Below are 16,087 nucleotides of genomic sequence, written 5' to 3'. Positions count from 1 at the left end.
GTTAACAACACCACCTACCTCCAGAATTGGATGGATTAAAAAGATGATGGCCACCCCTTCTTCCTCACAAGAGAAAAAGAAAGTGAAGACAGAAGTGAAGACAGAAGTGAAACAAGAACCGATATCCCCCGCTCAGACATCCTTCTCCTCTTCGACACCTATTGATGGCCGCACACGCAAAGCATTGCAATCCAAGAAAATACCCCAAGAGAAAAAGAGTAGCATCCTCCAAGAGTGGGTGTCTTATTAACACACCAACCAACACAAAAAAATGGAAAAAGTCTTAGCCAGCATTTACTACGATCCCTCCCATCCTGCAGGTTACGCAGGAGTTCAAAAATTGTATCGTGCTGCCAAAACGCGACTGAAAAGTCTCCGTTTACCTCAAGTGCAACGATGGTTACAAGAACAAGCTACCTACACTTTACACAAACCCATTCGACGCAAGTTTGCCAAAAGTCGCACCCGAGTGGAAGGCATCGATCATCAATGGCAAGCCGATTTAGCCGATGTCTCTCATTTGGCCAGCTACAATCGTGGCTACAAATATTTGTTTTGTGTCATCGACGTCTTTTCCAAATTTGCCTGGGTCGTGCCCTTGACTTCCAAATCGAGCAGCGAGTTAGTGCGAGCCCTGCAACGGGTGTTGAAACAAAGCGGTCGTCACCCTCTTCGATGGCAAACGGACAAAGGTACCGAATTTCTGAACCAAGCTTTCCAAAAAGAATTAAAGAAACGTGACATTCATTTTTTTACCACCGAGAATCCCGAAACCAAAGCCAGCATCGTGGAACGTTTTCAACGCACTTTGAAAGAACGCATGTGGAAATATTTTACGCATCACCACACTCTGAAGTACATCGACATCTTACCGCACCTGGTGCAAGCGTACAACCAATCTTACCATCGAAGCATCGGACGTGCCCCGCAAGACGTGACTCCCGACAACGAAGTGTTGGTGTTTGAGCACCTGTTTGGTACGTCCCCGACGAGGGCTGTCCCCAAGAAAAGTGGAGAGTTGGCCGTAGGAGATTGGGTGCGCATTGGCAAAACCAAACGCACTTTCGACAAAGGTTACTTACCTAACTGGACGACCGAATTGTTTCGCGTCACTGGACGAGTGCATGGCCGTCATCCTGCCGTCTATAAATTGGAAGACATGAACGGAGAAGTGCTCAAAGGAACGTTTTATTTGCCCGAGTTACAACGTGTCACCAAAAAAGAAGACGACGTGTACGACATCGAAAGCATTCTCGAACGCAGAACCCGTAAAGTGGGCAAACGACGTGTCAAAGAAGTCAAAGTACGTTGGAAAGGATATCCACCCAGTTTTGATTCTTGGATCGACGCTTCGCAAGTCATCGACTATAAAAAGAAGTGACCATCATGCCCTTTCACACAGCAGACGCAGCTACGTCGACCACTCCTCCTTCACCTAGTTCTTCTGTGCAAGATTTACAAAAACAACCCTTGTGGGTGTGGTGTGGAGAACGTGTGCCTAAAACGCAAATCGTCTTTTTCTGCCAAATCTTCGTGGTGTATTGTGTCATCGGGGCAGCCATCGCCAATTTGAGTTTGCAACAAGGAGACAAACAATTGTGGACCATTTTATTGAGCAGTTGCATCGGTTACCTGCTTCCTAATCCCTCCCTGAAATTCACCTCGAACGGGAACCCCGGGAACCTTGTGTCCAGTGCCAGTGCCAGTCACCACTTCAATCACAACCAGAACCCCATTTTAGACGGAGACAAGCCTCTGACGTCCAGTAACCCCTCGGACAGCCACAGAACTCTGGAATTATGAGTCACCAAAACCAATTTTACTTAACCTTACCCAGTGACAGTTCCATGGAGGTGTTTCCCAAGAACACGTTGTGCTGTTACACGGCCAAATTACCTCAAGCCATCCAGTTAGATCACGAAGCCCATTGGGAAGTGGCTTTAGTAGAAATGATTCACCCGACCCAAGTCCTCAATGTCCTTCCCAATCAAAATTTTTTTGATGTGAAAGTTCATGACGAGCAAATGCAACAGTGGATGGATAGCAATGTCAAATATGACAAGAAAACCCGTACACAAAAGTACACCACCTATCACTTGTTCATTCCCCCAGGCTATTATTTTAGTGGTCAACATTTGGTCAGCACCATAACCTCCAGGTTTAATGTCGTGTTTCTGAAAGCTTTGGAGCATGTCAACAAAAATGTCACCATGGAGTACCACAAAGCAGCTCGTCGCTTCTTGATGAAATTTGAACGGAGTAAAATCGTGTCCATTTTATTTTGTCCTGAATTGTTTGACATGTTGGGCGGAGACATGGACATGAGAAAGACCATGATCAAGAAAAACGAATTACCCATCGTTTACGACAACGAGTCTTTTAGCAAGTTATTTCGTTCCCCGGTAGAACTGAACCAAGGACTGAATTTGATGTTCGTGTATTCCGATGTGGTGGAGTACAACGTGGTGGGACACACCTCCGTACCGTTACTGCGTGTCATTCCTTTCAAAGTGGATTCTGCCACGAACACTGACGAGGAAGGTGGAAACACTTACCACGTCCACCGCGAATTTGTCCATCCTCACTATTTGCCTGTCAGTAAGTCGTATTTGGACACGGTCAACATTGCTATAAAAGGAGATCTGGGACAAAATATTCCATTCACCAAAGGAAAAGTCACGGTGAAACTCCATTTTCGAAAACGGTTCTCTCACGACTCTTAAGTCATGTATCCAGTGTACCGAGGGGTTGCTCGACAGCGAGGACACGGCTTAGGAGATATGTTAAAATCGGCCTTTCGTTCGGTGGCCCCGGTGTTGAAACCGATGGTGACACGCGGATTGCACGCCTTGAAAGATGCGGCACTGACACAAGGCAAAGAATTTCTCCAAAATGTCATCATCGACAAACAAAACCCTAAAGAAGCCTTCATGAGGGCAGGCAAAAATGTCTTGCTGCAAACGGGCAAAGACATTTTAGGCCAACGAGAAACACCTATAAATGCCCTGCACGCTACCGAGTCAGGCATTCAGCAAGGACAAGGCAGAAAGAGACGACGAAGAAAACACCCTTTCACCAGACTTCAAGCGAGAAAGGCCAAGAAAAGAAGAACCGTTCGAGACTTAGACGTTTTCGATTATCGAGAAAAGAGACAAAAAAATGATGCACCGAGAATCTTGCGCTTGTTCCAAGACGGAACTGGATCTGTTTGCCATGCCCCCCACGATGATGACGATGCAAGAATCCCAGTGGGTGGAATTTCACCCCGTCTCCTCACTGACCGATTCCGCTCCCATCGAGTTTGAAATCAAAGGACAGCCCGAAGATTACATCGATCTGAATAGCAGTTACTTGTACCTGAAAGTCAAAATTCTAGATAAGACTGGAGGTGCTATAGACGATGAAGCAGTAGCTCCCGTCAACAATTTCATGCATTCCTTGTTCAGTGGAGTGGACTTGTATTTGAATAACAAACTGGTCAGTAGCAGCATGGATACTTACCCTTATCGTGCCTACCTGGAAAATCTCTTGACGTACGGAATAGATGCCAAGAACACTCATCTCAATGCCTGTGTGGTATGGGAAGCTGACGAACCTACCAAGTTTGAAATATTGGAAACTGATGAAAAGAAAGACAACAATGATGGATTTGTAGAACGAAGAAAGAGAATCACGGGAGCCGACACAAGTTTAGAACTGATGGATCGTTTGCATTTGGACATGTGGTTGCAAGAAAAGTATTTGCTGAACGGGGTGGATGTCCGCCTGAGACTGAATCGTAGCAGTGCCGCTTTCCATTTGATGGCTGATAGTGACGGTTACAAAACCAAAATCCTAGAAGCCAGACTCTACGTACGCCGTGTGGAAGTGTTACGTAAAGTGGGAAACGACATCAGTCAGACGTTGAGCAGAACGACCGCCAAGTATCCCATACGACGCGTGGAAGTGAAAACCTTCACCATTCCCAAGGGACAGCGATCCATGATCGAAGATCATCTGTTCCAATGACAGTTACCCAAACGTTTGATCGTTGGTATCGTCGAGAATACAGCCTTCAACGGAGCTGCCGAAAAAAATCCTTTCTACTTTCAACACTTTGGCGTGTCCAAAATCGAAGTCAGTCGCGATGGCAAGACCTTGTGTACCCGACCTTTCGAACCTGACTTTAAAAAGAAGAATTACTTGAGATCGTACTTGTCCTTGTACGAAGCCACCGGAGAGTTAGGAACCAATACCAGTCACGGTATTACGTACGAGGATTATGCAGGAGGCTACGCTTTGTGGGCTTTCGATTTCACTCCAGACCAAGGCAGCGACGAGGGACATTTCCACCCTATAAAATCCGGCCAGATTCGTGTGGAAATTCAGTTTAAAGACCGAGACCCTGATGAAACGGTGAACGTCATCCTGTATGCAGAATTCGATAATACCATAGAAATCAACAGTTTGAGAGAAGTCATCCTAGATTACTAGAAACCATGGAAGACTGTTATCCCTCTTTACCTAGTGGAGAAACTTTTAGTGTTGCATTGTTGTTAAAAAATGTTAGAGTTGTTGTTGTTTAGTGTTAAGTGATTTTTGAATAAAAAATGTTGTGTTTTGAAAAAATTGTTTGATGTTATATTGTTGGATTATTGTTAAAAATGTTAGAGTTGTTGTTTAGTGTTAAGTGATTTTTGAATAAAAAATGTTGTGTTTTGAAAAAAATGCCTTTGTCTTTTGTTTAGCTATAAGAATGTTGGATTGATGCTCTTTCATTTCTTACTATCCCTCTCATGACACTCACTGAACGTTGCGACTCAAAAACCGTGTGGGGGATGTTTTCCTTCACGTCCGCGCTTTGACTTTAAGAACCGGGGCAGTTTCCAGTCTAACCATCCATTGTCGACTCATCCTCCTAAGAAGATGTGCTCCAAACTAGCTAAACTCAACGAAGCCTACGTGAATTTGCATAGGGTCAGACACAGTCTGATACCGAAGCCAGAAGAAATAGAGAATGTGAGAATGTTAAAAATCACTGAAGACCTGATAGAAGAGCTCTTCAGAGAAGAAATGAACAGGGAAAAAGAAGAATGGACAGAGAAGTACAGACTTCAGAGACAGCAGCAACAACAACAACAAGAGCAGCAGCAGCAACCTGAAGCTGACAGAGGCTTTGTCGATTGTCGTATCGACACCAAAGAGTTCTTCTTCTCTTTCCGAAGAAGCAGACCTATCGCCAGAAAGTCTATCCTCAGAGGACATCGCATTCTTAGAAACTAAAAAGAATGCCATAGCAAACAAAAAAAAAAACAGCCCTTTTCAGGGCTACCCAATACTCTAGAAAAGAAATAACAATCGATTTGCCAATGTGTGTAGGTAGAGTAGTGTGAAAATAATCACTAACTCTTTTTTAAAACAATGTGAGGGTATGTGTTTGTGTGTTTGTGTTTGTAAGTGGTTAAGTAAGTTGGTATGGATAGTAGATTAAAATGATGTCTTTTTTTTTTTGGTGTTTGAGGTGTAAATTTGGGGTTAGATTGGATTGCTTTGCGTATGTGGATAGTCAATTGAAGTGATTTATAAAAAATTTTAAAATAGTGATGGGTAGCATAAAAAGTGAGTGTTTCTTTTAGGTCCGCGCGTTGTTTTATGGTCATGATGTAGGTAAGATCAATTTTATGTTTTTAGGGGATGTTTTCGTTCACGTCCGCGCTTTCACTATAAATTGAAACTCGTTCGGCAGTCCAGCTACCCTTGTTGATTGATCAACACCAAAAATGAACACGAGACTGGAGAAACTGTTGGAACTTCATGTGCATCTGGAATATGCCAGACGCATATTAAATGAACTGGCCGCGGAAGCCATTGTGGAGGAGGGAAGGATAAGAGAGGAGGAGGAAAGAAGAAACAAAGAAGAGGAGGAGAGAAGATATAAAGAAGAGGAAAGAAGATACAAAGGGGAGGAGAGAAGATGCAAAGAAGAGGAGGAGGAGGAAAAGGAGAGAAGAAGAAGAAATTTCAGAATCCCAGAGAGCGAAAATTGGGATTCTGAAGCGACATATCCTGCCTCTGCTCTCTCCCCTCAAAAGGTAAAAAGTAATTGGGGGATAAGATGTGTATGCGGCGCCAGGCCTGGAAGGTGCCACCATTAACCAGGTGTCCATGAAGTTCCAAACAAAAAAAAAACAGCCCTTTTCAGGGCTACCCAATACTCTAGAAAAGAAATAACGATCGATTTGCCAATGTGTGTAGGTAGAGTAGTGTGATTATAAACACTAACTCTTTTGTAAGATAGTGTGAGGGTATGTGTTTGTGTGTTGGTGCTTGTAAGAGCTCAGGTATGTTTGTGGGAATAGTAGATTATGGGTTTCTTTATTGTTTCTTAGCGTAGGTGAAGAGTATAGTTAGGGTTCTGTAAGCGCTCACGTACGATTGTGTGGATAGTAGATTATGGATTAGTTTATTGTTCTTAGCGTATGTGTTTGTGTGTTTGTGTTTGTGTTTGTACCCGCTCACGTACGATTGTGTGAATAGTAGATTATGGATTTGTTTATTGTTCTTAGCGTATGTGAAGAGTATAGTTTGGGCTTTGTAAGCGCTCACGTAAGATTGTGTGGATAGTAGATTATGGATTTTGTTTATTGTTTCTTAGCGTATGTGGAGAGTATAGTTTGGGTTTTTATTATATGAAATGAAAAAGTATAGTTTGGGTTTTATTATATGAAATGAAAAAGTAGGGGGATGTTTTCCTTCACGTTCGGGCGTTGTTTGGTCATGATCTAGGTAAGATCAATTTTACGTTTTAGGGGGATGTTTTCCTTCACTTACGCGCTTTAAGTATAAGAACCCATAGTATTCGTCGTTCAAACCATTCTGCAAAGAATAAAAAAAGAAGATGGCTTCTAACCAAATGGACAAAATACAAACATTACAGGACGTTTTAGACAACTTAGGAATGATGGAGCAGATGTTAATAAGACTGGTTGAAGACCATTATTCCTATAGTCCCCATCGTGTAAAGATGGAAATTAATAACTTAAAAAAGGTAAAGGACAAGATTAGTGGTGTCATGAAAGAGATAAAGGAGGAGAAGGAGGATGAAGAGGAAAGAATAAGAATAAGCAAATGGAACGAAAAGATTGAAAAAGAAGAAGAAAATGAGAAGAGGAAGAAAGAAGAGGAGGAAGAGAAGAAGAAGAAAGAAGAGCAGGAGAAAAAGAAAGAGAAGAAGAGAAAGAGTGTTGGAGATAAAATAAGAACTTGGTGGAGAAAAAGAAGAAATTAGAAGCAGAAGAAGAAAACCCAAAGGCCCTTTTCAGGGCCAGCCATATTTCTCGAAAAGAGATAGCCTTTCCATTGCCTACCCCTTTTTTAAATTTAAATTTAAATTTAAATTAAAATTTAAAAAAAAAAAAAATCCCAGAAGCCCGAACTCTATTCCCCATGTTAATTTCCCCTTGTCGCTAGACAGACCCACACTATAGTTCCATGTTAAATTCCCCTTGTCGCTAGAGTGACCCACGATTTATTCCCATGTTAATTTCCCTTGTCGCTAATCTGACCCACGATTTTTCGCCATGTTAAATTTCCATTGTCGCTAATCTGACCCAGGGGTCTCTGTAATGCTAATTCCCATTGTCGCTAATCTCACCCCATTTACTACTCATGACAGAGTAAAAGCGCTTCGTGAAGTTCCTAGATTGACTAGATTGATCATGGACACAGAATTTGAATAAACTTAGGAATGATTTTGAGTATTGCTAGAAAATGCCTTTAATTGTTTTGGTTACTGGTGAAAATGTTATGATCGCTGATGTAAATGCTCGTATTCCACACATTATGGGTACAGGATTTTAAAAATACACCCCCCCCCCAAAAAAATGTCCTGAATTTGTACAGTGATATAGAGATCTGAAACTTTGACATTTCTTCTGAGATCTGTATGCGAGACTTATCAAGAAATTTAAACATTCTGAAAGAAGTGGGGTTAGTTCGAGGTGAGGATGGTGTAAGGGAGACTGCAATACGAATTATAATTACGTCCATTGTACTACAAATCGTTTGTTCGTTGTCATGATTTACCCATATTAATCGAGGATTCCAAAAGGTCCCTTAATTTCACCTGAATTTTGTTAAGGTGCGGTAGCTCGTGCGCTTATTTAATTCATATCGCGAGTGTATCTAAATGAGAGAGAGAGAGAGAGAGAGAGAGAGAGAGAGAGAGAGAAATTTGTGAGATTCACTGTTGCTCTGTGTGACGTGTGTGTGTGTATGAGAGAGAGAGAGAGAGAGAGAGAGAGAGAGTTACTGATGATGTCATATTTAGTAGCAGAAATAAGTTTTGAGGTTAATATTTTGTAAAGAAATGTTCTTTGTAAACGTAAGAAACATATGTGGTGACTTTGTCATGTTGAATTGAAATATCAAATCTGAGAGAGAGAGAGAGAGAGAGAGAGAGAGAGAGAGTTGTGTGTTTTCATATGCCTTCGCTTTATTACAGTAGTCCGTGCACGAAGAAATATTGTTATTTCACTTTACTTGAAGAGACAGAGGTAACACATTTATTATCTCTTTTGTTGATAAAAATCCTATTTACACACACTCACATAATCTTTTTTGTTCTAGTTCTTCTTCTTCGTACAATTGCTAATAAAGGGAAAATACTCTTGAATTGGTTCTCAGCGTGGATGTTTGGCAGTGGTTCTAGCTGTGGACTTCCGGTTCTTCTCGCGGATGTGCACTGCAAGACACTGTTGGACCAGGGAGGGGCTAGTGGTACAATAGGTGACAAGAGTAGGTTTAGCATGTTGAATGATCATTTATGGTACACTTATACTGGAAATTAGTCAGACATGAAATATGTTGCCCAATCAATTGAATGTTAGGGGCGGTTGACATACTAATGATGAGTGCCTAAAATCGACCTTAAATTTAGTTATAACTATACAAAGTCCATTGCACAAGTGATATATTGCACCTATTTTCGTTTTGTCACTAGTTTTCGATGCAGGTTTTTATTTTAGGAACGATAATGGATCGTCAAAACACGTAATTTTAACGAGTTAAGCCTATATTTTTGCAGTAACAGTATTTTGTATTTTATAGTTGCATACGACTTTGTTGAGACATTTCATCAGAAAATTTAACTCGTGATGATAAGGGCTTAAGTGTTTTAATCGCAGGAATATCGGAAATAATAATGATATTGTATATTTACTTAATGGAAAGGTATGAGGAAGGCATTGCAGGATAAATGCAATTATCAGAAGTTGAAGTAGTTTTTGCAGGATGGCTTGAGTTATGATCTTTTTGGTATTTATAAATCACACAGATGAACTGGTCTTGGTACAGGAACAGGCCAGTTGATTTGGGGTTTAAAGGTCAAGGTTAGTGGAGATCATATTGATATTTATGATCCCCATGATAAAACCAGTTTCTGGCATCAGGTTCTCATCAAATATAATCGGCCACTTTAGTTGGGTGCAGCTTGCTGCTGATTTGAGAATGAAAAGGTTCAATCTTGGTGTTGCTAAAATTAAACCCATTAATTTTCAGAATAAAGCAACTGGTAATTGTTTTAAAAAGCCAGCTTAATAGGAAGACTGCTCATGGGATATGAGAGAGTATTAAATTTGTATCCAGAGGTCAAGGCCACTGGAGCTTTCATTGTGAGTTTGCTTTCCACAGAAGAAATTGCATCATAGCAAATTTTCATTGATTCAGACTAATTAGAGGGTCACACGTGGAAAGAAGCAGTACTCTAGTGAGCAAAGGATGGGTTAAATAGCTCAGCTAGTTTTAGTTTCTGCACAAAAGTTCCAGGTTCTTACAATGTGTGATTTTTCTGCAAACTCTAAGAATTGTGTTGAACCCATTTCATGTCAGACATCATAAGTGAATTGTTTCAGAATGGTAGAAGCTCTCTATTTATATATCTCGGTGTGTGCAGAATGTGAAGGTCACTGGAATTAGCGTTATTGTTGTTTATGTATGCATGGAAAGTAATGTTTAATGCAATAACGTTTCTTTAGCTTCAAAGCAGATGAGTAAAATGAGTTAAATGAGCAGATGAGTAAAATGAGTTTCTTCTTAATTTTTGAGATTAAAGATAAAGGTTATTGTTATCATGGTTTCTGCAGGATAATACCCATTTTCTTCATCCATTGACCCCGAACTTCATAGGTAGGCTATTTTGTGTAAAGGATGGGCAGAGACAGCTCCCTATTGGAGTCAAAAGTCAATGGTATATATCGCTGGAATTGTTTGTGGTGTTTGCCTCATGTACGATGAATCTTGTAGCAGTTGAGAAATAGCAAAAATGTTCATCCATACATCTGTCCATTTGGTATAAACCTTTTTTAAAAGCATTTTAAGCTCTGCTATGAAATGTCTGTTGTCTGTCATCCATCATCTGTCATCATTGGTGCCATTCAGACATTCTATATGCCTGTACTGTGGCCATTATGAAAATCTTATTATCACTATTTCTCCTGAATGAATTGTCATGTTTTCACTGAAAGACTTTTTATGGAGTCTGGTTGGTCATAAATGACTATGGTGTTGATCAAACTTATTAAATGACTGCCACAATGGCCATCTTATAAAATATTGTTATCACTACTTCTTGATGACTGGTTATATCGACATTGTGCTTCACCAAAAGACTTATTATGATTATGATGAAGAGTTGGTACTAAGTGGAAATGGTTCCAGTCTGATATTGAATATGGAAACTATGGCATCCATCTTGAAAAGCTTAATGCTGATGCTCAACAGCAAAGTCATTTCAACATGGGGTTTCCACTAGAAGACTCTTTATGATTTCTTGTAGGTCCTAAATGAAAATGGTGCCAAGTTAATATCCATTATGTCTACCACACCAGCTAATTTGAAAATCCCAATATTGCTGAAGAGTTTCAAAGATGGTTTCAATACCTTGCAGTTCAAAATAGAAATGGTATTATCTTGAATTCCTGGGAATTCTTTTCAGCCAGGAGAGCATCTGTTCCCTCAAGGGAGTCTTGTTTAAAGGGAAATATCACCATTTGCATCAGATGTGCTGGCAACTGTATTATGGAGAAGAACTATTACTTGAGATATAGAAGTCAAAGGTCACTGGGACAGTTTACATTGTTAGATGAATGCAGTGGGTTTTGGCTGTACCAGTAAAATCTACTATTGCCATGGATACATTTTCATCAGGCAAAGTAAAGGTGTTTAACATAGCAGCATTGATGCTGAGACAGATTCACTAATGTTCATGAAACATCTTTGTATATGAAGAATTGTAAGGTCCAAGGTCAAGGTTATTGGGTGAAATTTTGTAGGTTTTCTTGAGGTATAATTTTGTTAGTTGTTTGTTAGAACTATATCTTCTATTTCTATGCATTGCTTGAAACTAGAGTTTGCACATATTTCTTGTTGAACACAAAAATTAGATGGTTAAAAGGTCAGAGGTCAAAGTTACATTTGATTTTATGTTGTCCTGCTAAGGCTGCAGTGACCCTGTTGGAGAGAGAAAATGGATTTACTTGCTTTATATTGTTTCTGCATTGTAAATATGTTTGTGTAGCTGTTTGTTAATATCTTCTAATTTGTGTTTAATTACTTTTTCAGACTTGACTGACTGTGTTGTAAGCTGAAAGCCTTGAAGATGTTCCAGACAGGTTTATTAATAGTGACCCAGCCACTGCTGGCGTCTAGAAACAGAATCCCACTCTACCTCACTAGCATTAAAAAACTAATCCAAAATACTCTTTATGTTCACATTCAACCAGTGACTCCCAGGGCAGTTCTAGATTTCACCAACTTTCATCTAGAACAGGTTCCTTACACGACATGTGTCAGGAGTTTTATAAAAGAATTTTACAGCAAAAGTGCAAGTCTCTGCAATAATCTTGATGTGAGGATCTTGCTCAATCACGTATCAAACAGACCACTACAGAATTTGACTTACAGTCTCCACAACCACTGTGATATCGTATTTATTGACCAAGACAGCAAGTCATTTGCTGGAGTAAATTCTAGCAATGACGATCTCTTTAAATGCATACAGAAGTCATTTATGCTTGGGAAAAGTGTGGAATTTAAATTAATTGGCTCATGGGTTGCAAATGATGGATTACATGCTGTTACAGAGAAAGAAGCAGAAGACGAGCTTATAAAGACGTATTGCCATACAGTTCTTGGTGGGACATTTGACAGGTTACATACAGGACACAAAGTGCTGCTAAGTGAAGGGGCTCTTCTGAGTCAAAACTCATTAACAGTTGGAGTCACTGTGCAAGCCATGAACCAGAGTAAGTTGCAATTTAGTTAAATGAACTAGTGCTGTAGGAGTAAGGGACACAGACTAAAAAAAATACGTGTTGTCAAGGATTGAACTCTCTATTCCTGCTATTTTTGGTGTCTTGACTTGTCCTCAGTAGATGGTGCTGTCATGAGGAATGTTTCTAATAATTTTGATGTGGAATTTTGGTGAGATTCAGGGTTGATTCACACATTAACATGGAGGATTGTATAATGGTTAAGTGTATAGCAGACCTCTTGCTTAATGAGGCAAGCAGGACCACAACCTTTAGCCTTGTGGTATGTGTGCCCGAATGTGAAGCAGGTGTAGTGGGTTTGATCCTTCATGACAGCTATACTTTGTCCTGTTACATTGGTCCAATGAAGAACACTTTTTTTCTGGTGGTGCCTGAATTGTATGCTAGTGTTTTAACTGCTTTGTGGAGTTGGAGTTTTTGTGTGGAATTTGAGATTGAATGTTGTGGAGTAATACCAAGAAGTCGTGTTATATATAATAGGCCACTTACTAAACAGCCAAGCTGGTCTGGTCCATGTAGCCATTTAGTGTGTTCACCTGATAATGAAACAGAATTACCAGGTTTAATCCTTGATGACTGTTGTCATTTTAGGTTTGTTCCTCTTTTATTACATACTATTACCATTATAAAGAATCTGCTATGTCACAGCTTTGATGTAGGATGGTCTGTTAGTTGGATCTGCTACCACAGCGTTGATATGGAATGGTCTGTTAGTTGGATCTGCAATCACAGCTTTGATATGGAATGGTCTGTTGGATATGCTATCACAGTGTTGATATGGAATGGTCTGTTAGTTGGATCTGCTATCACAGCTTTGATATGGAATGGTCTGTTAGTTGGATATGCTATCACAGCTTTGATATGGAATAGTCTGTTAGTTGGATCTGCTATCACAGCTTTGATGTGGGATGGTCTTTTAATTGGATCTGCTATCACAGCTTTGATGTGGGATGGTCTTTTAGTTGGATCTGCTATCACAGCTTTGATGTGGGATGGTCTGTTAGTTGGATGAAAACTGTCACTTAGAGCTATCAAGAAGAGATGAGTGACTGTAAAATGCTGTGTATTTTAAAGTAATATGCAGATTCTTAATGTACAGGGTTACCTTTATCATTTGGAAACTACAGACTTGAATGTTCAAATTTCACTTAGGATGGTAAATTTCATTTTATATAAATTTTGTCCATAGTATGTGTGCAATATTTTAAAATTCTTCTTTAGTTTTGTAAATCTTTTCCTTGTAACATTTTATTAAGGTATCGTGCAATCATTATTTCTAATTTTTACTTTTGAAATTTGTGAGATTTTGATGTTTTCTTTGTTTACATCTTATGAGAAAGAAACAAACTTTATTATTATGTTTTTTTTTGTTTATTTGCAGAAAAAATATTGCATGAATTGATTCAGTCTATTGATGATAGACAGAAAGCTGTGGAGGAATTTTTGACTGATGTGAAATCTAGTCTAACATATAACATAGTACCAATAGAAGATGTTTTTGGACCAACAGTTAAAGATTCCAAGTTAGAATGCATTGTCATCAGTGAGGAAACCAAGAAAGGAGGAGAACTCATAAATCAAGAAAGAGAAAAGCGAAGTATGTCAAGGCTGGATGAATATGTAATAGAACTGATGGAGGATGATTCACGACTCTTGCAGTACGAAGAGGAGAAGATAAGTTCATCCACATCTCGGAAGCGCCTCCTTGGCATGCTTTTGCGTCAGCCTCCTCCAAGGGTAAATTGCTATAATATACAAGCTTCATGCTATTTTTATTTCATCATTATGTGTCTTGAATTTACAACAATTATAACAAAATGTACAAAGCAATGATTCAGAACAAAACTGACTTTAGATGGTTGACCGGTCATAGTAGTCTATATCAGAACCAGGATTAAGGGCAAATCACACTTTTCAGATTATTTAAAATTGCAGAAATTTCTCGAACCAATTTTAGTGGGAAGTGAGACATACTGTCACTTACTTATGACAGCAGTTGTGTCAGATTCAACAATGAATTATTTTCAAAAGTTTTTCATTTGCATATATTTCCTCAACTCTTTCATAGATTCTCATCTTGCTTGGAATGAATCATCATGACGTTAAAATGATTCATTAGGTGACATGCATGCTTGCTTCTTTGACCTCAGGGTCATGGCGACATATGTAGAAATTCTGCATCAAGGTTTGTGTTTAGTTGTTTTCATGGGGTAAATTTACTAAATTCTTAGATTGATATTTTTCGTTCCTTGGTGAATCATTATGAAACTAAGACTATTTATTCTGTGAAATGCACCCTTACCCTTTGATCTTCGGGTCAAGTTCACTGTTTTAGAAAATGTGCATTAAAGCTTTAAGTGTTTGTCATTTGTATACATATTTCCTGAATTCCCTGATGAAGTTTCTTCACACCTGGAATGAAACATTATAAAGCTAAGTTAATTCATGCTGCATCTCCTTCACCTTGAGGTCAAGGTTAGGGTCATAGTCAGTTTGCAGTATGTTTTTTGTTTTTTTTAGTTTTTTCATTTGCTTGTGTTTCCTTAATCATGTAATGGATTTTGTTTATTCATTGGCTGAATCCAATGAAGCTAAGGACAATTTGTTCAGCAACATGCCTGCTCTCCACTTTGAGGTCAAGGTCACACATTTGACTTCTGTGTTTTGATTGTGCACCTGACATGCAGGTCATGACTTTGTACTGAAAGTCTGCATGTGAATTGTGAAAAGAGCTCACTGAAAAGCAGCATAAAATTTAGTATGCCACTGATTCCTTTCTGGAGATTCTGTGGCACCATCTGTTGTTGATTTAGGAATAATCTTTTACAGTAATAGATTGGTAAATGAAGTAGATATCTATATTAATATATTTACCTTTATGCAGAGTTTGTGTTCATTGTATAAATGAATGTCTTTGACTTGCTAAATTGCTAAATGAAAACTTCAATAATTGTAGTTATTAAAAGTATAAAAGTTGCCCAAATTATCTTCCTTGTACAGATTTTGGAGAGAAACATCCATAAAGAGAAATATTATAAAATCTGCAATTAGAGTTTTCCAAAAATATTGATGTGAGATAATGACTTGTTGATTAAAATTAATTGAGAAAACTGGTATATCATGGGTCTTACAGAGAAACTCAGCAGTGACATCATTTGTGGGATGCAGTTATCTTTCCTTACATACGGCTGAAACATCATTACTGTTTTCTGCTGTGAAGGGAAATCAGCAAAAATATGGAGAGATTGTAATGTTTTTATTTAGAATAAAATCTAAAGCAAAGAAGTAAACACTTAAAAATTATATTTATGAAAAGAATATGCATAATTATATACAGCTTAGAAATTGTATACAGTATAGAATACAGTATAGAAATTGTATACAGTATTGAAATTTGGTTGCAAATGATGAGATGAAGCAATATTTTTCTTAATTAGAAACACAGTCCTTGTTTTGTTTTAAATTTATATTTTTCCTGCCTGGATCATTATTTTGTTTGTATGTATTTCTAGTTTGCTGATTTAATACTAATGAGCAATTTTTTTTCATGATAATGTCGATTGCTGTTAACTGTGCTAATCAGTGACTGACAGCTGTAGCATATAATAGATCTAAATATCATAATTAGGTACTAAACATTTCAATCCAAATATCATAATTAGGTACTAAACATTTCAATCCAAATATCATAATTAGGTACTAAACATTTCAATCCAGATATCATAATTAGGTACTAAACATTTCAATCCAAATATCATAATTAGGTACTAAACATTTCA

At 38.7% G+C, this 16,087-nt stretch overlaps 1 protein-coding gene across 2 annotated transcripts in view; it reads left to right on the top strand.

The window, feature by feature from the left end:
- Positions 1-8,612: 8,612 nt before the first annotated feature.
- Positions 8,613-16,087, top strand: part of LOC149794112 (bifunctional coenzyme A synthase-like) — a 50,111-nt gene continuing 42,636 nt past the window's right edge. Inside the window, exons 1-3 of one of the 2 annotated variants that reach the window (XM_089968091.1) lie at positions 8,613-8,766; positions 11,599-12,281; positions 13,690-14,045. In XM_089968091.1, the coding sequence (XP_089824217.1) occupies positions 11,636-12,281; positions 13,690-14,045 (1,002 nt within the window). In that variant the 5' untranslated portion in view covers positions 8,613-8,766; positions 11,599-11,635. Of the gene's footprint in view, positions 8,776-11,598; positions 12,282-13,689; positions 14,046-16,087 lie in introns of both variants that reach the window. The other variant, XM_089968090.1, reaches the window with a different exon arrangement.

The sequence above is a fragment of the Sinohyriopsis cumingii genome, chromosome 8 (genome assembly GCF_028554795.1).
Source record: "Sinohyriopsis cumingii isolate HCF-2022 chromosome 8, ASM2855479v2, whole genome shotgun sequence".
NCBI lineage: Eukaryota > Metazoa > Mollusca > Bivalvia > Unionida > Unionidae > Sinohyriopsis > Sinohyriopsis cumingii.
This window is presented reverse-complemented; position numbering and strand designations above follow the sequence as displayed.